At 41.5% G+C, this 25,151-nt stretch overlaps 1 protein-coding gene across 9 annotated transcripts in view; it reads right to left on the bottom strand.

Moving 5' to 3' along the window:
• Positions 1-25,151, bottom strand: part of MOCOS (molybdenum cofactor sulfurase) — a 484,231-nt gene that overhangs the window by 318,564 nt on the left and 140,516 nt on the right. For all 9 annotated transcript variants that reach the window (XR_007355097.2, XR_012667119.1, XR_007355095.2 and 6 more), the window contains one exon: positions 13,013-13,654. Coding sequence is in view for 3 of the 9 variants with exons in the window: in XM_048839335.2 (XP_048695292.2) it covers positions 13,013-13,654 (642 nt within the window). In the remaining 6 variants the exon portion in view is untranslated. The remainder of the gene's footprint in view (positions 1-13,012; positions 13,655-25,151) is intronic.

The raw sequence follows: 25,151 nt of genomic DNA, 5'->3' as shown, positions 1-25,151 counted from the left end.
AGTTAGCTAACCTATTTGTAGGTGCTAGTCTAGATTAGAGGTGGGTGACATTTTTCAACTGAAAATCAATGGGAGTTAGGTGCCTCTGAGGATCTGGGAATATGTCTGCACAATTTATTAATTCCATGTGAGATTATGAACCCTGTGTATCTGTGTCGGGGTGAAAATTTCATTTTGAATGTGCAGCCTTTTGTCTTTTCTATTGTCTGTTTGCCTCCATGTTGGGGTAAGATTCCAAAGGCTGGTGGCAAAAGAACAACAATAGGAGGTAGTTGACACTAACTACCCAATTGTTAGAAATCTAGTCACTCTAGACAAAAGACTGGTCCCTTCTCAGGAAGTCACCTTAACCACAAAGTCACCTGGCAGGGGATTGTACTCATGTGGGGATGTGGGAAAGGGTGTCACCTGACACAGGGTGCTATAGGTTTTAAAGGGGCAGAAGTTGGTTTTAGTGGGACAATTTTCTCCAGTCCATGAGGGAGAGACCACTCTCTTCATAGTGCATCCTGCACAAGGCAGGGGACAACCTGCCTGCCTAGCTTCCTGGACCCAGGTTGTCCCCCAAAGACTCCATAGGAAAGGGTGAAATAGCAGGTGACGTGTGTAGAGCTTGTTGTTTTGTATGACTAGTACTCTCCTGTGCTTTACATGATTAAGTATAAAAGTGCATAAAGGTATTAAACTCCTGTGCAAAGTGTGTGACTGTGTATTAACTGCTTCACAACTGCTGCATGCCCCTGAGAGAGTTAAACAGTAAACAAGAAGCTTCACACCTTTTGGGTGGAGTTCTGGGAGAGAAACTAGGGTATCTTGGGGGTCAGTGCTGGTCCTGGGGACCTAGAGCAAGTCAGATGAGGAGCCCCATTTCAGAGAAGGGATAGCAGACTGAGAGCCACTGCCCAGGAAATGTACCAGAGAGGCCCAGGGATGAACCAGATCTGCAGACTGCTGAGGCTCCAGAAGCTTAACACATCCTAGGGAACCCAGAACAGCAAAGGTTTGGATTCTCCTTGCCACAGCAGCCCTAGTGGGTGGAGAGGAGGTGGTGCTCGCTAGGCACTGTCACAGATCCTAACTCAGGTGCTTTTATAAATCATATTGGGCAGCAATCTGTCTCCTTGGGAACCTACATCTGACCTCTTTCTTTAGTTTTCTGAGTGACAGGGCAGAGTCTCCTTGGGCAATTGGGGCAAATTCTGCCCAGGAGCATGCACAAGGGGGGCCAAGCAGGGGCATGGAGCCCTCCAATAATCATCTCCACCACAGCCCATAGCTTCTGCCATAGCTCCTGCCCCAGGAGTCCCTCCCACGAATCTGCTAGGGTGGGAATCAGGTTAAGTGTGGCTGAAGAGATGTGCTTGGGAAAAGCCCTGCAGCTAGCACTCTCGCTGAGCCCCACTAGATGGCACCAGGAGCAGGGAAGCTGGGCTGGTAGCACAGTCTGCGAGATGGGGTGCGGGAAGCAGGGCCCAGGGCATTGGGGAGGGGCCGGTGTTTAAAGTGCCCCCCCCCCCGCAAAAGTAGTCACATTTAAATCCCTGCGCACACCCCTGATTCTGCCTCTTTCTCCAACCTGGCCCAAAGTCATCATACCACAAACTCAACCTTAAGATTAACTAGAAAATCAGATTTTTTTATTATTAGAAAGAAAACAAATGTGGAGTTATACATGGGATTTCAAATGAGGTATTGTCGGGATGAGAGCAAGACTTGAAGGAAAGGAATTCCAATGCACACCTATACTTGATTTTTCTCTTTGATCAAATTTAGCTAAGGGAGTTTTGCCTGAGCAAGGATGTGTGTTTGCAATCACAACAGCAAGTTGTCATGATACATGTTTGACCATGTGGTGTTCCTACTCTCAAATTAGAATCAAGTCTTCACCTTCAATCTCTTGGAGAAGCTTTAAAAGAGAAGCTGTAAACCTCTAAAAAGATGACAGACTAAATTGTAAGAGGCTTTCTGGTACATATTTACACTTGAAGCAGAGAAGGAAAAAAGAGTAATAGGTCAGCTGAATGTATATTAACTCAGCAAGCAAAACGTCCCTGTTCCTTTTTACACCTTTTGTTTTAGAGTGAATTTGGTGGTGGTTGTGAAAGCTGACAGAGTGATACCACTGGAAATTGAAGTGCTTTATTTATCCTTAGAACAGGGACAGCAGCAGCATGAGCTTCCTACACTGCTCAGCTCAGGCACGACAGTCCTGTCAGCTGTCAGGGGAGGATAGTTCATTTTCTGCAGCCTGGTCAGTCCTTGATGTCTCTGTTGATGCTGCCAAGTGCCAACAAGACTGTCAACAGTAGTGGTCGTTTCATAATGGTTTCTAATCAACTAGAAACTGGACTGAGACCACCAGTACATTCTACAAAGGCCTTTAAAAGACCCATCAAATAGTTTTTGCTAACTTCCAACTAGAGATGCATTTGAACTGGTGACCTAGAGACAGGACCGGATTAAGCTTTTGTGGGCCCCCATGGGGAACGGATTATAAAAGACAGGAGATTGACACACAAGTTGTCTGACACAGCACACAGGTTTTATTTAAAAATTTAAGTTGCAGATGGAGGTGGCTGCCACTAGGGTACTAGCAATGGCAGCCCTAGGGCAAAAAGAATACACACAAGTGTACATAAATTAAATTATACAGTAAAAGAAAATATACAAAATAAAACACCGTGGGTAAAAACAGCTAACAAAAGCTAAACCTGGCCAAAACAGTAGCCAAGTGCTGCTCCCACTAAAAGGCAACCTTCACACTATTGCACCATTTCTCATAGGAACTACCAAGATTTGAATTAATTTTTTGTATGAAATTGGGGCAGACATAAAACTGTTTTAAAATAAAAAATATGAAAAACTTTAATACATTTTATTTAGTGCCATTATTCATATTAGTCTTGCTTCAGACAAGTAATTTGCATATTACATAAAAAGTATTAACGTGAATAACTTACTCAACAAAACCATTGCATGTAGCTATTGTTCTATTTACAGAGATGAAAAATTTCTTCAGATTTTTCAGCATGCCTTTGCTGCAGCAAATGTTTCAATTAAACGGGAGAAGTCTATAGAGTAAGACTATCAAGTCTTTCTTGAACCACTGTAGCACTTTTTAGACTTTTTAAATGTGAAAAAGACCTTTCTCCATTGCAGTTTGAGACTGGTAGTGTCACTTAAATGCGTAGTGCAGTAAAGACATTTGGAAAGGCTGCTTGCAAATTATGCATGTTCATTATGGTCAGCATTTGCAGTGATATAGGCAGAGCTTGTGATAATGGCTTGGAGGCAAGTTGCTTTACAAGTGAGCATCACTGTACCCATTTTTCAGAGATCTTTTAATTGAGTTCATCTGAATAGAATTCAATTAAACTTCTGAGAGACTCCTTAACAGCAGTACTCAAAAGGTCAAAGCAAAGCTGGGCGGGTCATGTAGTCCACAAGCAAGACAAGAGATGGACAACCCACATCAGTGACTGGATCCCCAGAGACCACAAGTGATTGCTGGGCAGACTGAAAACGCGCTGGGCTGATCCCATGACAAAACTCTTTGGCCAGAAATGGAAAGAACATGCTCACAACAAAATAGAATGGTGTGGTGTCCATTTGCATTCATGGAGAGATGGACGAGGACAAGTCGGACAAAGGAGACTGTCAAGGTCACCTGTTAAACAGAAACTGCTGTTTAGTTCTGAACATGCATGAATTCTTCTGTTGAGATGGCTGACAAGTGAGTCAACTATGGCAGAGAATGATTCAACTTTGAACTTCTCTTCACCAGTCAGCATGACAGCAGGGTCTTCACTATCATCCATAGGTGCTAGAACAATTTTTATAGTGGGGGTGCTGATATACAGGGTTTATAGTTTTGTTCAATGGCTATGATGGAAATCACTTCAAACCAGCGGGTGCTGCCACACCCCCAGCATTCCTAGTTCCAGCACCTATGCTATCATCAGCCATATGCTTTGGATGATGTTACCACTTTAATTGAAAGTTAGTTGTAGAACTTAAAGGGGTCACAAATTCATGGTATTCCTCAAAAATTTTCCGTTGTGCTGCGACAAACTCAGATAGTCACCCCAGCAGTGCCAAGCTGTGCCTAAGTCCATTGTTTGAGACTGCAGAAGTTGACTTGTTTTGTTTATTCTTGTAAGGATACTACTCCAAACTGTTGTCAAAAATGCAGTCTCCAACTGATCCATGGTTTCAGCTAATGGGTTTGCCTCTGCTTGTGTGTCACTCTTCTGCAGAGTGTCCACACCAAGAGCCTGAGGCACAGATCTGTAGCTTTTGTGGTTGCATGATAAACTGCAAAGTGCATCCGCTCAAGCTGACCACCTTGTGTCACTGAGGCACTTGGGGAAAAGTTTTCTCTTACTGGTCTCAGATGTCTCCTCATTCAGAGAATCTCACTAGAGGCTCCAGCAATAAATTGATCCTCAGAAAAAACACAATGTTTTTGGACAAATCAAAAAAAATTAATTACATCAGTGCATGACTCTGCAGCAAGAACACCACATAGATCAAGTGAGTGGATCATGCATGGGATGTACACTGCTTTCTTGTTGACCGCAATTACCCGAGCTTGCACAGCAGAATAAGTGTCAGACATGTTACTAGCATTGTTGTATGTGTGACCTCTGCAGTCCTTTAGATTGATATTTATGCATCACTTAGGGTTTCATGGATGACATTAAACAGATGAAGACCTGTATGCGGATGTAATTGGAAAAATTCCAGAACTGTTCCACAGGTGTACAGTTAGTTATTCAGCACATAGCATACAGTAAATGTCAGCTGATCAGTATGGCTAATATCTGGCATGGAATCAATGCTGGCAGGCCAGCAAAGGGTCGTACTCTGCTAAGAACTCTAAGCAGCCAAGGAAGTTGCTACTATTAAGACAGCCAAAGATTTTATTAGTCCCTCTCAGTGGCAGACCTTGTTTTGTCAGAAATGTTATTGCTGATACGACTTGCTTCAACACTGTCCAGTAATTTCTTTCTTCAATATATGCACCTGCTATATGTTTATCAAGGGTTTGAGTCTTTGATAAACACCTTGTATAAGTTTCAGAGTAAAAGCCGTGTTAGTCTGTATTCACAAAAAGAAAAGGAGTACTTGTGGCACCTTAGAGACTAACCAATTTATTTGAGCATGAGCTTTCATGAGCTACAGCTCACTTCATCGGATGCATACCGTGGAAACTGCAGAAGACATTATATACACACAGAGATCATGAAACAATACCTCCTCCCACCCCACTGTCCTGCTGGTAATAGCTTATCTAAAGTGATCATCAAGTTGGGCCATTTCCAGCACAAATCCAGGTTTTCTCACCCCCTCACCAAAAACCACACACACAAACTCACTCTCCTGCTGGTAATAGCTTATCCAAAGTGACCACTCTCCCTACAATGTGCATGGTAATCAAGGTGGGCCATTTCCAGCACAAATCCAGGCTCTCTCACCCCCCCCCCTTTTTTTCCCGGGGACACACACACAAACTCACTCTCCTGCTGGCAATAGCTCATCCAAACTGACCACTCTCCAAGTTTAAATCCAAGTTTAACCAGAACGTCTGGGGGCGGGGGTAGGAAAAAACAAGGGGAAATAGGCTACCTTGCATAATGACTTAGCCACTCCCAGTCTCTATTTAAGCCTAAATTAATAGTATCCAATTTGCAAATGAATTCCAATTCAGCAGTTTCTCGCTGGAGTCTGGATTTGAAGTTTTTTTGTTTTAAGATAGCGACCTTCATGTCTGTGATTGCGTGACCAGAGAGATTGAAGTGTTCTCCGACTGGTTTATGAATGTTATAATTCTTGACAGCTGATTTGTGTCCATTTATTCTTTTACGTAGAGACTGTCCAGTTTGACCAATGTAAATGGCAGAGGGGCATTGCTGGCACATGATGGCATATATCACATTGGTGGATGTGCAGGTGAACGAGCCTCTGATAGTGTGGCTGATGTTATTAGGCCCTGTGATGGTGTCCCCTGAATAGATATGTGGGCACAGTTGGCAACGGGCTTTGTTGCAAGGATAAGTTCCTGGGTTAGTGGTTCTGTTGTGTGGTATGTGGTTGTTGGTGAGTATTTGCTTCAGGTTGGGGGGCTGTCTGTAGACAGGACTGGCCTGTCTCCCAAGATTTGTGAGAGTGTTGGGTCATCCTTCAGGATAGGTTGTAGATCCTTGATAATGCGTTGGAGGGGTTTTAGTTGGGGGCTGAAGGTGACGGCTAGTGGTGTTCTGTTATTTTCTTTGTTAGGCCTGTCCTGTAGTAGGTGACGTCTGGGAACTCTTCTGGCTCTATCAATCTGTTTCTTCACTTCCGCAGGTGGGTATTGTAGTTGTAAGAAAGCTTGACAGAGATCTTGTAGGTGTTTGTCTCTGTCTGAGGGGTTGGAGTAAATGCGGTTGTATCGCAGAGCTTGGCTGTAGACGATGGATCGTGTGGTGTGGTCAGGGTGAAAGCTGGAGGCATGTAGGTAGGAATAGCGGTCAGTAGGTTTCCGGTATAGGGTGGTGTTTATGTGACCACTGTTTATTAGCACTGTAGTGTCCAGGAAGTGGATCTCTTGTGTGGACTGGACCAGGCTGAGGTTGATGGTGGGATGGAAATTGTTGAAATCATGGTGGAATTCCTCAAGGGCTTCTTTTCCATGGGTCCAGATGATGAAGATGTCATCAATATAGCGCAAGTAGAGTAGGGGCTTTAGGGGACGAGAGCTGAGGAAGCGTTGTTCTAAATCAGCCATAAAAATGTTGGCATACTGTGGGGCCATGCATTGTCCCCAAATGTAAAATAGTCACGGGTAAGGACAAAGTCACAAAGTTCAGCCACCAGGTTAGCTGTGACATTATCGGGGATAGTGTTCTTGACGGCTTGTAGTCCATCTTTGTGTGGAATGTTGGTGTAGAGGGCTTCTACATCCATAGTAGCCAGGATGGTGTTATCAGGAAGATCACCGATGGATTGAAGTTTCCTCAGGAAGTCAGTGGTGTCTCGAAGGTAGCTGGGAGTGCTGGTAGCGTAGGGCCTGAGGAGGGAGTCTACATAGCCAGACAATCCTGCTGTCAGGGTGCCAATGCCTGAGATGATGGGGCGCCCAGGATTTCCAGGTTTATGGATCTTGGGTAGTAGATAGAATATCCCAGGTCGGGGTTCCAGGGGTGTGTCTGTGCGGATTTGATCTTGTGCTTTTTCAGGAAGTTTTTTGAGCAAATGCTGTAGTTGCTTTTGGTAACTCTCAGTGGGATCATAGGGTAATGGCTTGTAGAAAGTGGTGTTGGAGAGCTGCCGAGCAGCCTCTTGTTCATATTCTGACCTATTCATGATGACAACAGCACCTCCTTTGTCAGCCTTTTTGATTATGATGTCAGTGTTGTTTCTGAGGCTGTGGATGGCATTGCGTTCCACATGGCTGAGGTTATGGGGCAAGTGATGCTGCTTTTCCACAATTTCAGCCCGTGCACGTCGGCGGAAGCACTCTATGTAGAAGTATTGTATAACGGGCGAGAGCTTCTCGGTGCTCAGTAGAACTTTCATGGTCACCAAGTCTGCCAATGTGATCCCATGAACCAAATCCTCTCTTGGCTAGTGCAGATGTGCTGTTCAGAGAAAACAATTTGCACACAAAACAGAAGACATAGCCAGTCAATGGCGAGTATATGAGCCAAGGCCTTTCAATAGTTTCAACATTCGGGGACACTTGTTTGAAGGCTATATCCCAGAATTTCCTAAAATCAAAAACATTTAAATATTAATGCATACTCTCCAACATTTGAGATGAAAAAAGGCACACTAGTGGGACATTAAGAGAGTAAGCTGCTCATAGTATAGTAGTGAGCAACCTAGAATGTACATTTTTACATTTAGATACAACAAAAATCTGTTTATTTCAATTGTCTCACAAAATTAATGGTTAAGTCAACCCCTGCTGGAAAAACTTGATCTCATAAAATGACTCAATATATATAAAAAAAGCATAAAAAGTTATAATTACCTTGTTCTAGCCTTATGTGGTCTTGATGACATTGAATATTTTCCATCACAATTTCGGAAGAAATTGGGGCCCATGTCTATGCAGTACTGTTGAGTGAAAACATCAACAGTCCACAGGGCAGCATCAGAGGAAGGTAATCGTGATGGTGTATTTTGCAGCAGCAAGTTATTGCTGTGTTCTTTATTTGGCAAAAGGATTTAATTAGAAGAAACAGCATGTTCTTCAGAGTCATGATCAATGTAGGTGGCACCTGCTGCCATACTAGTATAATCAATTACATGCTCATCATTGTTACAAGTACTGCTAGTATTATTAATATAATCACTGAGAGTCTCTGTACTGTTATTAATGAAGTAACTGCTTAAGCAATGCAGTTTTGCATTCTGATCTTCTGATTCTGCTTTACACTTCCATTTGTGAGTGCCACTTAAATGTTTTTTCATAATTATTTTATTTATCACTTGGACTTGTTCATTCATTCTATGTTTATAGTTTCCTGCTCTGCACCTCATCCGTGCCTGCAGTAGACTGCAGTACGTGCATACGCACATTACACCATTGACAGTGTGACTAAATGCGCCTTACTGTAAATGATTGCAGTGCAGAAATAAAATGTAAACTACAATACCATAACAATATGATTATGTGCACGTAAAATATGCATACACTTTTCAAATAGTTTGTTTTTAAAAATGTAGCACCAAATTCTTAATATATACACACATTCTGTATTGAAAGCTATCGCGATTCATGATGTGTACCCTTAAATATACATGTAGTTGCTATGGGCCCCTTCCGAGTGTGGGCCCAGTGCAACGGCACCATTGGCACCATAGTAAACCCAGTACTGCCTAGACGTTAAAGTCTCTGTAGCTCTTTAATGATCCTTTGAGCTTTCCAGTCACCAAAATCACATTTCTTAAAGCAACTGAGGGGAGAGACAGAGTGAGAGAACATACATTAGGGATGGGTAAATTTTTCTTAGTAATTCTGTGAATTTGAAATTTAGAAAATAACAAGGATTTTTTTGGTAGGGACCTTTACCACTTTAAATACTATAGTGCTGTAGAAATAATAGAGTAACAAAAGTCTTTGAACATAAAGGACTAGCTATCAGGAAGAAATTTATCCAGATACAGACCCCTATACAAGCCCTATCTACAATTAAGTAAGTAAGGACAGATTGCCTTTTACTCGGTGGGCATGGACCTAGTGTACTTTTGTAGTATAGGGAAGGCAGGATTCTAGATAGAGCCATTTAGGTATTATGCCCTCACTGTGTGAAACACAGGTGCATAGAAGATTCCCACTTATTGGTATGGAGAGTGTGTTTAAAGTAGAGTCGGGGAGTGGACCAGAGCATCCACCACTACATAGATCCTCTGGTCTTTTCCTCCCGCCGAGAGAATGGGTGCAGTAGAGCTACAGGGGCTATTTACAACAGCCTGTCAGCAGAAGTAGCCTCCAAAGAGTGGATCTACTGCTGCTCCACACCCCTGAGCAGAGATTTCCGCTCCTGCAGCACTCCGCGGTACCCAGCCAAGGTAATTCGGCTACATACTGTGATCAGAACTTGCCCTTTAAGATGGGTTTGAAGTAGGAGCTAAGTAGTACATTGGCCCTTGTGTAGCCCCTGGAGTGGATGTCAGGGTGCTGGATTTCAAGGTTGTTCTTAAAAGATTCATTTCTGAGTGTAACGTGCTCCCCAAACAAGCAGTTAACAGGTTGGGATACTCCAGATTAGTGGATAGACACAACCATCCTATTGACAGGTATAGAAACAGCTTCTGGTGTCTTTTAGTTAAGTGTTCCAGAATGATCAGCATCGGAATAGCAATCCCAAATACAAAGGAAAAATAGGGCAGAGGATGAATATTTTATCACTCCACACTTACTGTACAAATCATATTATGTTATTATCCCCTGCTGTGCAGAAAAAAAAAAGACAGAAAATGAGGCTAGATTGCTGAACGACGATAATCTGTCAAGCTGTTTGATACATGGATGAAAATATAAAAAACTAAGTTTTTAAGTGTGATTAGGGATAGGAAGAGAGATTACTACCATACAATGGGAAAAAATCAGAGGTGAATTTAAGTGAGTCTATGGAATCTAAAAGAGTCCAAGATGATGTCAATTATACCTTATTTTGGTGCTCTCAATATGGAAGTAACATCAGCAAAAGTGTCAATTGTGTCAGCCTTGAGAAGGAATGACAAGCAAGCCACTACCTTATAAATCTCCACTCAAATCTCACAGAGCCTTGCAAGGAGCCGTTTCCTTAGTAAACTAAGCCCTGATTATGTGTGGACAGGGAATTCCTTCCACCAGATGGGTTTCCGAGATACATTTTCTAATCTACCTTGTGAATATTTTTTAGTTTAAAACAAGTTTCCTTCTGAAATAAAATATATATCTGAATATGTCTTCTTATATTCCCTCCTAGTGTGAAGCTAGCACTTTAAAAAGAACTTTTTAGCACTTTTAAGAGACTAGCACTTTAAAAATATTCAAATATCAAATGATAAAAGACAGAAGGAGCCCCAAAGAGGTGCATCTGATAATAGAAGCTGGCAGAGTTATAACTTGGCAAATGTTACTGTCTCTATGAGCACAGATGACCCTATTTGCTACAATCATGGGCCCAGAAATATGGTTAGCATATTAGCCTTGTCAATGATGGCCAGGAAGTACATTTTAAACATAACAGCTGGGTCCCAACAGTTTGATCTGTTCCAATGTTGTGACTAGAAATAACACTTACAACAAAATCTCATAACCTTGTAAAGAAATGTCTTGATAAATAGTTGAGAGATTCAGACTGAGATTTTCAAAGCCACACAGGTTCTCATTAATTTCTAATAGGAATTTAACATGCAAATTCCTGATGTAGTTTTGAAAATTTCAGCCTCAATAGTCAAAACTGTAGACAGGCATAATACCGTTACAATTCTGGCTAGCACTGACTATATGCTAAATGTGAATAACAAGAAAATATTATGAGTTCATATAATCAATAAAGGGTTAGACATCAATATTCAAACACAATGACTAAAATCCAGCATTCGGATACTCATATTGATACTTTGGTATGTGAAATGGTAATTTATGTGCTTGAGTATGCAGAGGTAGGGTCTGGGTATCTAAGGCCCCCCATATTTGAAAATTAGATGAGCAATCAAATTGGAAAATGCCCTTATTTCCAACTATGTAGTGGAAATAAATAAAACTAGCTTCTTTGGCTTTAATAGGACACAGCCTCCAAAGCTCACAGTCAGAGTCTTTTAGGCAAAATAGCATGGCTGATAATAGGACTGTCAGCTGAATATTTTTGAAATAAGTGCTGTAAACAGATCTCTGTTCAATGACAGACTGACATTTTTAAAATGGCAAAAAAAATTTCAGAACATTTTATTTTACACACAGTCAGTTTCAAAGAATAACATTCTCATAACAACCAATTCCCAATTACCTCTAGAAATACAGTACTCCCTAGTTGAAATATGCATTGGTCAAATTAATGCTCATTAATACTTGGCTTTCAATGGGAGGCTGGGGTTCCCCGAGATCCTATCATTTTGGTGTCATTTACCCACACCACCACCACTACCTTCAAATACCTCCATCATACTTAGAACAAAAGAATCGTAGGACTGGAAGGAACCTCGAGAGGTCATCTAGTCCAGTCCCCTGTACCCAAGGCAGGACTAAGTATTATCTAGACTATCCCTGACAAGTGTCTGTCTAACCTGCTCTTAAAAATCTCCAAAGATGGAGATTCCAACTTCTAATCCTTGTTGGCCTGAGAAGCAAGAGACTGAGCTCGCTGTTGGAGATATTTTAAAAAGTAAACACTAAGTGTACCTTCAATGTCAATCATCATTCAGTGTCGATCATCATTCGGGAGATAACAAACAGCCTGCTACTATAAAATGCAGCCAAAATGAAAGTACCACTGCACACATGTGGAACATTCTAAATCTAGTCTAACATACAGTTAGGTGAAGAATGCATGCAGTCGTTTGCACTATATGTAAAGCAGAGACAGGTAAATTATTACGGATACAGGCTTTTGTACAGCTGACATGTGTATGCATTATGATAGTCATTTCTATAAATGAATGACGGGCATAATTGGTTTTACATACTATTCCCCTCCCCCCTCCAACTATTGTAGTTTAATATTAAAGGCTAACCTTAAGCCTGCCCTCTGTACATTTGTGCTGGATGTGAGAAACGCTGGAGGGACCCACATCTCTTCAGTGCATCCACGTAGGTGGTTGCTAGCACTGAGGGAGTAGAGGGAAGAACCCAAATATCACTGAGCTCAGCTTTCCAGTTCCCAGAGGGGCGTGTGTCTGGGAAGAGGGGGAACGTGGCCACAGCCCCAACTTTCCTTACACGCCAACCCTCCGTTCCATCCCTGAGAACTGCTCCTCCTCTAGACACAGCTCCTGCTCACAGAATCACAACAGACCTTGGAATATTTGCCCAATGTAATATACTGTATTGTAAGCACAAAGACTTTTACTCTGATTAATCTCCTAGTAACAGCAATCCCCAAACCCTTTACTGGGTATACCTATGGACCTTAACTTCAAATTTAATTGTGGCCTATCACTATGTATGTCCTACTGTGGTTTATTTGCTCAGAATTTGGAGATTCCAAAAGACAGCTTTATTTCAGTGAGGTCTTCGGTTCTAAATTAAATAAAGCCATTGACTGGCTTTTATGTCACCAAATGAATGCTTGTATTTTTACCAGTCACAACAAACTATGTCAAGCTAAGGATGGGATATTTTTAATGAGGATTTTTAATAAGAAAGGAATATTCAAATACTAAGGAACCAAGCTAGATATTGAGCTCTTTACAACTGCATACATAAATATGGATTTATTTCATAGTTTAATAAATAAGCACTGCCAGAACACACACACTTTTCTAATGCAAACAACATCCACATAAATCCTGATTTTGCGAAAGAACACATTACCTTTCTGCTACGGATGGTCTTGGGGAGTAAAATTCTTCTCCTGCAAGGTACGCAGCTGCAGTTCCACCTCCAAAATAACTTTTCCTCAAGAAGGGTGCAATTTGGTTGTTTACCAACAATGCTCCTAAACCAGTAGGGAATCCAAAGATTTTATAGAATGAAATGGGGATAAAGTCTGGTTGGTGAACTGTTAAGTCTAATGGAGAGGTACTGACATATGAAGCCGCATCCAGTAGAACAAACCACTTTCCTGGTGTTGTGATGGGGCAGAGCTTTCCTGATTTTATCTCCTGTATCCATGAAAGAGGATATTTGGTACCTGAAAAGTTGCTCTGAGCTGGAAAACAGAAAACATGAGGTGTCATGCAGTTCTGTTCTTTAGCTGGTACTCTGTTTTTCTCAGATAATAAAATGTCCTTGGGTTTCACTGGAACAGATAACACATTCATCGCAGCAGTTATCCCCCTCATACCCACCACAGATGTGTGGCTGTCAGTTAGGTAACAAAATCGACTGCTGGGGTGCCCCGAGCCTTCAGGTATCCAAGGGAATGTTTCTGCTACCAACTTAAGTGCAGCTGTACTTCCAGATGTGAAAATGATAGTGTAATCTTCTGCAGTTGTATTGAAGTGTTGTAATATTCTGCAAAGAAAAGAAAAAAACCAGATACCAAATAAGTTATTTTCTTGTATTTCATATCTGTTGCGCATTGTACCAAACAGTAACATTTGTTTTTTTCTTGCTATGAATTATTTTACCCCAGGACCTAAATAAAATCTAAGTCGACAGGCCTGGCCAAGTACTGTTCACAGTTAGCAGAATGGAGTTGCACAAGTATGACTGAAGTTACTCTATTCACATTTTGCAAAAAAAGGCGCAACAGAGTTATACTGATGTCACTGTGAGCAGTGTATGTCTCAATCCTACAAAATATATACCTAACTCTGCTTGCATTGAAGACAATGGCAACATTTCCCTTTACTTAAATGGCAGTCTATGGTTGGGTGGGGTGAACTCTACATGAATTTTGCTTGAGTTCTGGTTTTGATCACAAACTTTTAATGAAAATCAAAACTGGGTGAAATTAACACGATGCAGCTGCAAGCACAATGTCTATTCACCATTTAAGCCTCACTTAATCCCAGTTTTGATGTTTTATGCATCACTTAAATCACAAAAATGCCTTCTCCTGGCCCTCCATGCAGGGTTGAATTTCACCCAATATACACAGTGATGGAACACTCTATTAGGGTCTTGTATTTTTATTAAAATGAGATAAGCATGTTCTGATTTCCCCTAGTAGTTGTTGAAAAGCCAGAAGAGACAATGTTTATTACCAACAGATAATGATAATATTTTTTTAGTTCAAGTATTGAACCAGTTTCTTTTGGATCTGAGAAATCTTAATTCAGATCCTAGCAAGAACAGACTTATTCCATCTTCTGTACTTTTTAGTGTTAGAAATATCATTGGAGAGAAGTAGACTGCTCTCAGAAATCAACAGGTGCAGACTTAAGTACTTTGGTCACTGTGGGCATAGAGATAGAAATAAGCTTATCATGCAAGGAAGGTTATCATGCAAGGAAAAGTGGTGGGTCACTATGGTAGGGGATGACCAGCGTGGAGATGGATGGAAGAGGTGTGCAGTAGATCCCTATGAGGTCAGCTGTTGAGAGTGTGAAGTTAACGATGGATTGAGAAGGCTTCTGAAAATTCTGCTATGATGTCACCAAAAGTAAATGAACTTACTTTTTAATGATGATGTTTGAACTGTAATAGCTAGATGGAGACCCACCACCCACTCTGTCCAATTCATAACTCTCAAGCTATTTTAGATTGTAAATTCTTTGGGGGCAGATTAAGTGTCTTTCTGGATAAAGTAAATTCTAACCTCTCTTATCCATTGTACACCCCAATGAAAGTCAATGGGATTGTATGGGGGAGTACGTTAGCACAGAAAGTTGCCCTCTGTTTGTAAAATACTTATACAATAATAATACCACCACCAAAGATAAGAAGGGGGAAGCTGGAATACGCAGATGTACATGGATAAGGCTGTTCTCGGTGCTGCCTCATGAGAGACCCTACATCAGAAGCAACCTTGTGACTTCCCGTGATCTCGACTGAGAAAACTGAACATGTTTCAGAAGTGACACTTGGTCTCTTAGGAGGGAGACTAGCAGCTGCAACTCTTACGCAGTTTCCTTGCTAGCCACAGGGGGTCTTTACTTACGATGCACATTTATAAACTTCCATTAACATCTATGAGAGTTACACACAGTTATTTAAGAGAGAATATACCTGGCATGTGAAGCAAAACAAATCACAACTCTGACAGAGAAAATCAGAGCATAGGTGCTGCTGACTCCAGTGAGGGAGTTATTAGAACTGGCCCTATTGCACGGCATTGCTGTGAGTGTTGTAATGTATTAGTCCAGTCTGGTCCGCGGGCTGCCAGCTTTACTCCAAGCACTGGGCTCTACAGCTCTAGCCCTTGATGGGTCCCCATAAACTTTTTAAGTAACAGAAAATTCCTTTACTAAGGCAGCCAGAAACTAAAAGGTGCAATTCTCTAGGCACCATTACTTTAGATCAACACAAGGCTCCCTAACCCATGAGTGGGCAGGAATCCTTTACAGTTTAGGGCCTGCCTCAAAACGCAAAAGCTGGGCCTGGCATGCAACTCTCATAGGCCTTGGACAAACAAATAACCAGTACGAGTGATGGCTGAGAACTGACCACAGAGTTAAAAAATCATGCTGAAATTATTCCAACACCACCTTCATGACCACCAGGAAATTTTAATTGTGCTGGAAATAAGGTGACCAGACAACAAGTGTGAAAAATCGGGACAGGGGGTGGGGGATAATAAGAGCCTATAAAAAAAAAAGACCCCAAAATTGGGACTGTCCCTGTAAAATTGGGACAACTGGTCACCCTAGCTGGAAAGAAAATAGACTGCAGCAGATTTATCCACACACGTGTGTTCTACTAAGTATTTTCTTGACTGTACCTTTCAGCTGGCTTCTTCAGAATATTAGCTTTTTGAAATGTGATGTAACCAAGGCTCAATTGAGGTCTTCAATGAGTAAAGAAAAACTCTTAGGATTTGCAGTAATATCAGTAGAACCTGAATTTAACCTTTAAATACAACTGTTTGATTAATCTGAAAGAAATTAGATAGGTATTTCTGAAACAGATCAGCTGAGTTTGAGTTTCTGCAAATGTTTATAGTCTGAGAGTGTATTTATTTTTTAGGATAATTTATAGAGCAACCTGATAACCACACTCAATTTCCAGCATATTTGTCTTGGAGGGGAAAAGCCTATAGCAAGAGATGCAAATTAGCGTGGTGGATAGGACACTAGATTGGACTCAGGTCACCTGGGTTCTAATCCCAGCTCTACTACTGATTTGTTGTGTGACCTAGGGGAAGGCACCTCTCTGTTTCCTGTCCCATTCTGTGTCTATTGGGATGTATTTTCACTATGTGTTTGTATAGTACCTAGTACAAAGGAGCCCTGATCTTAGTTGGAGCCTCTAGGACCTGCCATTATTTTAGTAAGAGGGGATGTTTAGGTGTGCAGTGAGAGAAGCGTTCACAGGATGAGAGTGTGGGCAGGAAAGAGAGTGCAGATTTCTCCTTCTTACATTTTCTGTGCTTCTGTACTCTCTTCCTTTTCCCAGACATTTTCTCTAGTCCTTTCTTCCCCTTTTCTACTGTAGGTCTTGGCCTCATATCCTCACCACCCACCCGCCCATTCATTCTATCACATCCATAGTCCCTGGTCTCCACCCTTTGTACTCTCCTACCTCCAATACTCTGTCCCAATCTGGAGCTCACATGCAGTGCAGAAGAAGTGAACAGAACCGTGGCTGGGACAGTAGCCCTCTACTTATGGCAGTAGAAGGGTAGTTGAACTGCCTGTCTTGACATTAATCTGACTCAATTAACCTGATTCTCTTCTCATTCATTCAGATTAATGCAGAGAGATGTGAGGATGGGGGACTAGAATTGTCAGAAATCAGGGCCTGCGGCTGAGCCTGGATCAGCTGACTAACTGCAACTATAACACCTCATTGACCAGAGCACCTGATTGGCTAAGTGACATTGCCAGGTCCACTCTTAAGCCCACCAATGGCTGTTGCTAGCAACTGCTCAGTGCTTAAGACTGCAGCTGTGATAATTTCTATGTGATCATTCCCAGCCTTAGCTCTGACCATTAGGCATGGCTGCCCATGCCCCAGTCCCTGACAAGTCCGTTAGCTTTTTTTTTTCCTTGGGGAAAGGGTGGAACAGGAATAAGTAATTTTTTGGTGGGTGGGTGAATCAGTAGGATTATCTGTGGCAAAAAAAAAATTTAAAAAAATTGCTAAGATCACTTCTGTAGCCATGATGTAGTGCCTGTAACATTAAATTATAGCTAGCACTCTCCCTCTGTGTGTGTGTGTGTGTATAAATAAGAGAGAGACCCTAACTATAATCACAGCGGGAGATTATAGTTAGGGTCTCTTTTTTTTTTAATTGAGTTTTGAAAGCATTTACAAAAAGCAAGACTGTGCGATTACAAGCCAATCTCTGTAACACAGTGAGCTCTTTATCTGTTGATGCCTCTCAGCATTGTAGTGAAATATATAACCACTCTCAAAGGATACATTTTGAGCCCACAGTTTTATTCCAGAGACCAGGTAACATGAACAAACCACTCAGATTTAGCATCTTTTCATAAGAGCAAAACAGCCGTAAAGAAAATTTTATACTGAAGGAGCTTATCAGATCTGTCTCAGCTGAGCCCTCATCCATCTTTTAAACATTCAGTGCTCTTCTTCCCAGCCAGCCTTTCTGTGCTGCAAAGCTGAGATGGAAGAGAGGCAGACCTAGACAGAGGGACAAATTCAACCCCAGAATAAACAGGTGCAACTCCCACTGGGAATTGTACTCACTTACCCCATTACTAAATTTGGCCCAAGACTTAAAATGACAAAAGCTGGGATACAGGAATGGGCGGATTAGAGTTTAATAAAACCATGCTGTTGCCTAACAACGCATAGCAGAGCAGGTGAATACTCTTGTAATAAGACACATGAATGAATATTTTCCATCATTTAAAGGGAACTTGAGCATACACACAGCTTTGCAAATCTACAGCGGAAAATATATTTTGGTTTCTGGTTAAAAAATAAGGATATGTAATTCAACTATGTAGACTTGAAAGAGTCATATATGCTGAATAACTGACCTTGAAGAGAAATCAATATTTTAACTCCACTTACTTTTATACGTTAAATTTAGGAGCTGCGAATAATTCTTAGAATAAAATCTATGGAACATTTTTGCTGTATTTGATTCTAAGTATTTTAATTTAGCCGCTACAGGTGACAGTTTCAAACAAATGAATCAAGATTTAGGGTAAAATTTAAGTGCCTACATGACTTAGAAGCCTAATGGGCCAGATTTTCAAAGGTATTTAGGCACCTAAAATGCAAATAAGTGCCTCATGGAATTTTCAAAAGCACCTAAGCAAGTTAGGGGCCTAGGTCCAATTGGCTTCAATGGGAGTTAGGCGCCTAATGGGACTGACAAAAGTGTCTAAGCAGGTTAGGTGCCTATCTTTAAGTGCCTGAATACCTTGAAAATTTGACCCTAATTGACTTTTGAAAAAAGGGAGTTAAGACCAGATTTTTAAAGTTATATAGGTGTGATTCCACTCATTGTTGCAGTGCCCAATTGACTTAGGAGCCTAAGCCTCATTTTCAAAAGTAACAGGCATTTAGGCACCTAATCTTTAAAATTAATGGGAGTTGGGCACCTAAATTACTTTTGAGATTAAGACAGTCTCCTAAATCAGTTAAACATCGCAACACTGAGTGGAGGAACACACGAATAACTTGAAAAAAATCTAGGCCTTAGTCTGATATTTTGGCTGAAGCATTTTTGACATCATAAAAGTAAAAAATCAAAACAAAAAACCACCTTTAAAGTAATTTTATCCTCCCAAATTACTCCTGTTTGAGAATTTATAGTCTATACTAAAAACAGTGCTGATGAAAAAAGTTGACCTCGGAGCACCTCAGAATAAGGTTTATAAAAGAAATACCATCAACCCCTGAACCATAGCAGCACTGCCATAACTAAATCAGAGTATTTAACGGTAGTAGCATTCATACTTCTGAATGAACACTGCAATTCACAGTACTAGTCTCCTTTTTGACATACAGATTGGGAAACACTGGCTATTTATTCTACATACACTCCCTAATGTTCTGTGTCTCAGTAGAAAACATATCCCATTATAGTGAAATGCAGTTCATGTTCATCACCTTTATTACACTCTTGAAGATTTTATTTATAGCAGTACATAACGTGGTGTTGTCAGCGGGACTAGAGACTTGCTGTAGGAAGCTCTGATGGCTTGATCTACTGTAGCTCACTGCTGCAAGTTGTAGTCGTATTTTATATTGTTATAAACTTTTACCATCCAAAAAACTTGCAGCAAGAAATGACTACCAGGATAATCGTTTCCTTAAAGATACTGATGCCACTGCCATGTGGGGGATGATGAATGAAAGTCCGAGACCTGACTTGCTACTTTGCTCTGGTGCGAGCAGGGTTTGACAGGGCTGAGGAGGCAGCAGACCCAGGTTTTGTAGTCCAGCAGGGGAAGGTAAGCAGAGCAACTGGTGTTGCTCGGCAATGGTCCCTCTATAAGCTGATCAAAACAGGAGAAGGAGCTCACAAATTCTGGTGGGAGTCACCACAGGTCTTGAAGTCAACTACAGAGAAAGTGCCAGCAGCCACTGATATTTAAAGCACTATGTCATCTAGATGAAGACTAACCAGGACGAGACAACACTGTGGCAGGACTACCAGTAGCCATCTACACTAGCACCTCCACTGTGGCTACCAATGGCAGAGCTATAGCAGCGCTAGAATAATGGTGGAAGAGTTCTCCATCCCTAACATGGCTAGTGTAGATGCAGCCTTGGACTTTCCATTTTCCTTTGAGAGAATAACTGATGTGAGATGATTTGACTCTTAACAGTCTTTGTTTTGTTTTTAGGCTTTTAGGCTTTAAACACTTTCAAAATGTGCTACCTTGCAAAGTCCTGCCTCTACCCTCCCTACTCTCTGAAAATCAAGGGGAATGAATTTTTTTCCAAAGACTTTTAAAACCCTGATAAAAACTCACATTGCTTGATTTGCTTCCCATGTTACAATATAATTAAAACTGGTTCCCATATATTCATGTTACTGTTAGCATGACCCAAACGTAGCAAAGTAGTTTGTGATTTTTAGTGCTGACATTTACATTCACTTTTGAATTGGATATTTTTTCAGTTGGTGTTAGCTGGCAAAGCCATTTATTCATGGCTAGGGTTTGGGTTAGGGTTTCTGAATTGAAGATATGGCCATCATTGCCTATTGATAGGCATTAATTTAAATCATGCTCAGCAAACAGGGTGTTATCATCAGCTGCCCTTGTGCAAATAATTCTTTACTTTTATCATCACCAAATACTTTTGTTACCCTGGTGCTCAAAGACTCCACTCAGACTCTGGAACTCAACAGTGGTGCACAGTCCTGGCCCCAAAGTCTTCACCATCTCTGTGCTTTTCTGCTCTGGAACCATCTCTCTCTCTTTGAAAGGGTGTAACATTTCTCCTTGATCAACTAAGGGCCTGATCCAGTTCCTGGCAAAGTCAGTTGAAAGACTGACTTCAGTTACAGTCCTGCTCCAAATACCTGACTTCAGTGAGGACTAAAATTACACCCTAAAGCAATGTACACTGTTGTAGTCATTAACAACATCTACACAGGACCCAGCCGAGAGTCAACAGAGTCATCATGCTGCTGAACCTGCGATATGTAGCAATGACCCTTTTAGTGTGTTCTTATTTCCTTCTTTATTTACATGACCCCTAGGCACAGTACCCTCAGTTAGGGTGAAATCCACCCCAGTGCAAAGCCATGTGCACCACTTAAACCAATAGCACACTCCAGCATTTTCCCTTCTTTCCCTGCAGGCAGTAATAAAAGTGGCTGCATAGCATAAGTACTTATCATTATAACCCTCATTTGAGCATTGATTATCTGAATTAAATAGAAAGCTCTTCAGGAAATGTCTTGTACTTTGCATTGAAGAGATACAATTTCTTCATTCCCTGTTTTCCACAGCATCCAGTGAAAAAGTAGATCTCCTTTCCTTATTACGTACATCTCAATTCCTAACCAAAACCAATTTGAAACTTATACATGTTTTTATACACTAAGCATCTTCAAGCAGGAACCTAATCTATCCATTTTATCTTTCCAAAGCAAAAAATTCTTTGGATGAGAAAATATATAAGTTTTTCTTTTTCTTAAAACTGTTTTCAAAACAAATCTAAGATGCACTATCTCCCCTACATGCACACCAAGTTAGGTGCAGCTCCACTGACTTCAATGAAGTGACGCTCATGTAAATGAGAACAGTATTTAGTCCTGTGTATTTCTCTTTCAACATCCTTTTAATTGCTTTTTCCAGCTTCAGTTTTCTTCTTTCTGCTGCCAACACCCAAGTTACAATCATGCTCCAAATACCTGATTCCCTACAGTTACACTACTTATACTCACCAGTTACACCCAGTTATACTCATTTTCTGATCAATTTACACAATGGGTCAGATCTGGATCTCAGCTACTCCCACTATCTCTGATGTACATGAGAATGGAATCTTACCCACTGCATGTAACTTACATCACTGCTGCTTATGGCATCACTGAATTTGGCCCAGTAAATCTATAAAATATCCTGCCAGTGGGGATGTACTTGATAAGCTCCAATTGTCACGGCTGGAGGATGGAAAGATTCCTCTTTTTCTATTTGAAAGCAATACATTATTTAGCCACTTACAAGTCTGAACTGAAGCATTATGTTCCATTATATTTATCTCCTTGGGAACCAATTGATCCATAAGAGATATATAGTGGAATACCCATTTGTTTGTCCATGGACATGGTTGGTTTTTACTAGGTGAACCTCCCCCAAATTCTGTGAAGCTACTAACGTAGCAGTCTGTATGAGATTTGCCTCATGTTATGCTCAGAGTAATATTTGGAGTCGAAAGGCTACCTGATGGTCTCCTGCAGGAGATGATGCACAAGCTGGTAAAGTATACAGAAACATACACTGCAAAGTAAAGATACTGTTCAACCCAAGTTATAGAATTAAAAATAAAAATTAAAAAAATCTATGAATTCAGTCCCAGGTGTTTGGATCCTGGGGTTTCTCTCAGGCACATCTGAACTACACAGTAGAATTTCAGTTGGTATTATGGTATCATATACAATCTGAATCTTGACACAAGCACGGAGCACTGACAAACACACCAAGCAATATCTCCCAGACTGACTCCACATTGTTGGAACAGCATTGTTGTAAAGCAAAAACATCCCTATCATCTTTGACAGCAGCCCGCGCTAATAAACATGGCAGGCATATGAAAAAACCTCCATGTGGTACTTGTGAATTCTGTGTAATTAAGCCTACATTTTCTCTGATAGACAAGGGGATAAAGAGTCATACAGTTTCAAAAATGATTTGTGAACATTTTAGTGAATAAAAGTTGCAAAATCATTTTCCTATTAACTGGTAGGGATCGGGTATTTGGATAGCTGCGAGGTATTTGTGAAAATGCTTGTGAATCCCAAAAGTTTCATCAGTTGTAGCAAGTCTGCAAATTCCCACCATAAGTCTTTTATTTGTTATTTTGAATTAATTATTCATCGTGTGTATTATTCGAGCCATCCTGCCAGGAAGCACAAAAAATACCCTGTAATTTAGGTGACCAATTATTCAAGACTACACATGATTAGTGAATAATCGCTGTGAGCAGTTTATGAACAAACCATAATGAAATTTATTTGCATAATCTATTTGGCAGATACTTACAAATAACAAATGAACTAGAATAACTCAGAACCAGTTTGTGAATGATTTGTGAAGTAAAAACCAAACTATATTTACAGCAAATATTATTTCCAATAAATAATTAAACCACTTGTAATATACACCAAGAAGAAGCAAGATCACAGGCAGCTATCAGGAGAGCTTCTTACTAGTATGGACATTTCTACTACATCACAAGCTATTGCTGCCTAGGCCAGCTTTAAATTTTGATGGGTTTATTATATCATTTTACCTTGTAGGACACCCTGGCAAACTACTGTTACTGTATTCCTCCCCCCCCCCACAACTCCTCCCATCTTGCTACAGACCATACGTTCCTTTTTTATGCATCTCCACATAGTCTATACATTGTAAAATATTAGGGCTTGAATCTAGTACATCATAGGATACCAAAAACCACTCAACTATTACAAGAACTGCTGGAGGCAGGTTGAGTAACCTGTTTCAGACTTCATGCCCAGCATACTAGTTACAGGCGCATGTAGCAAGTTATTCATTTAAGGTCTTTGTTCCTAGAATAATCCCTATTTCTGATTAGCAAATCTAAGGGCTTGTCTACACTACAAAATTAAGTCGATTTATCTAATTTGACCTCGAGCCTCTGAATTAATTAAGTTGATTGTACGTGGCCACACCATGCTCATTATCTCGGTGGAGTGCGTCCTCACTAGCAGTGCCTGCATCGATGCACAAAGCAGTGCATCGTGGGTAGCTATCCCAAAGTGCAACTTGCTGCAGTGTGTTTTGGGAAGTTTGTGCAATGCCGCAAGGGACCAAAACATTGTTGCAGGGGAAGAATGGGAACATTGCATCGGCATCCCATGATGCACTGTGCTCAATGGCAAACAACGCAGTGGTTTTCGCATCTTAAAACTGCCGTGCATAGGCCATAACCCCAGAAGCATGGAGCCTGCTCAGCTGTGCACTCTTGCTGCAAGCATCTCAAACATCTCACGCTTTCTCCTGCAGTATTTCCAGAGCCAAAGTAGGGTCCGCCGCGTGGAACATAGCAATTTCCTGCAAGCAGCCCTGCTGCAAGCCATTGAAGAAAACAATTCACAGTTGCTGCTGGCAGTCACAGAGCAGCTGCACTCTGTTGAGCGCCGTATCTGGTCCCATGAAACAAGCACTGACTGGTGGGACCGCATCGTTTTGCGGGTACCAGATGACGAGCAGTGGCTGTAGAACTTTCAGATGTGGAATGCCACCTTCCAGGAACTGTGTGCAGAGCTTTCCCTGTCCTGCAGTTCAGCAAGACGAAAATGAGAGCTGCTCTGACAGTGGAGAAGTGAGTGGCAATCGCTATTTGGAAGTTTGCAATGCCAGACAGTTACCAGTCAGTGGGGAATCAAGTTGGAGTAGGTAAATCAGCTGTGGGAGCTGCTCTGCTTCAAGTGTGCCTGGCCGTTAATCGACTTCTGCTACGAAGGGTAATGAGTCTGGGAAATGTGCAGGACATAGGGGATGGTTCCCTAATTGTGGTGGGGCGATAGATGGCAAGCATATTCCCATCTTGGCACCAGACCACCTTGCCAAAGAGTACATAAACTGAGAGGGATACTTTTCAATTGTGTTGCATGCGCTGGTGGATCACAGGGGGTGTTTCACCAACACCAATGTAGGAGGGTCATGAAAGGTTCATGATGCGCACATCTTTAGAAACTCGGGTCTGTTCAAAAAGGTGCAATCCAGGACTTGCTTTCCAGACCACAAAATGAACATTGGTGATGTTGAGATGCCTATGGTTATCCTGGGGGACCTTGCTCCCATGGCTCATGAAGCCATACACCAGCCATCTGGACAGCAGTAAGGAATAGTTTTAGGCTCAGCAAGTGCAGAATGATGATTGAATGTGCCTTTGGTCGTTTGAAAGGGTGCTGGAGAAGTTTACTAATGAGGTCGGATCTCAGTGAAGAGAACATCCCCATGGTTATAGCTACCTGCTGTGTGCTTGTAGCCGGGTGGTCACCCGCTCCTGCCCTGAAGGGCCTAAAACAGCCTAGGAGAGGGCTGTGGCTGGGAGCAAGCAGTTCCCAGGCTGACTGGGCGAAGCAGGCTCAGCTGTGGCCACACCCCAATCAGGGCTCAGCTGGCCCTTATAAGAGGGCAGTGGGCCAGGAGCAGACAGACTCTCTGTCTTTAGAGGGAGAAGGGCCTGGCTGGTGGGGAGTGTAGTTGGGTACCTAAGG

Source organism: Caretta caretta, chromosome 2 (genome assembly GCF_965140235.1).
Source record: "Caretta caretta isolate rCarCar2 chromosome 2, rCarCar1.hap1, whole genome shotgun sequence".
In the NCBI taxonomy this organism is placed as follows: domain Eukaryota; kingdom Metazoa; phylum Chordata; order Testudines; family Cheloniidae; genus Caretta; species Caretta caretta.
The sequence above is the reverse complement of the archived record's forward strand: the minus strand, read 5'-3'. Positions and strand labels throughout refer to the sequence as shown.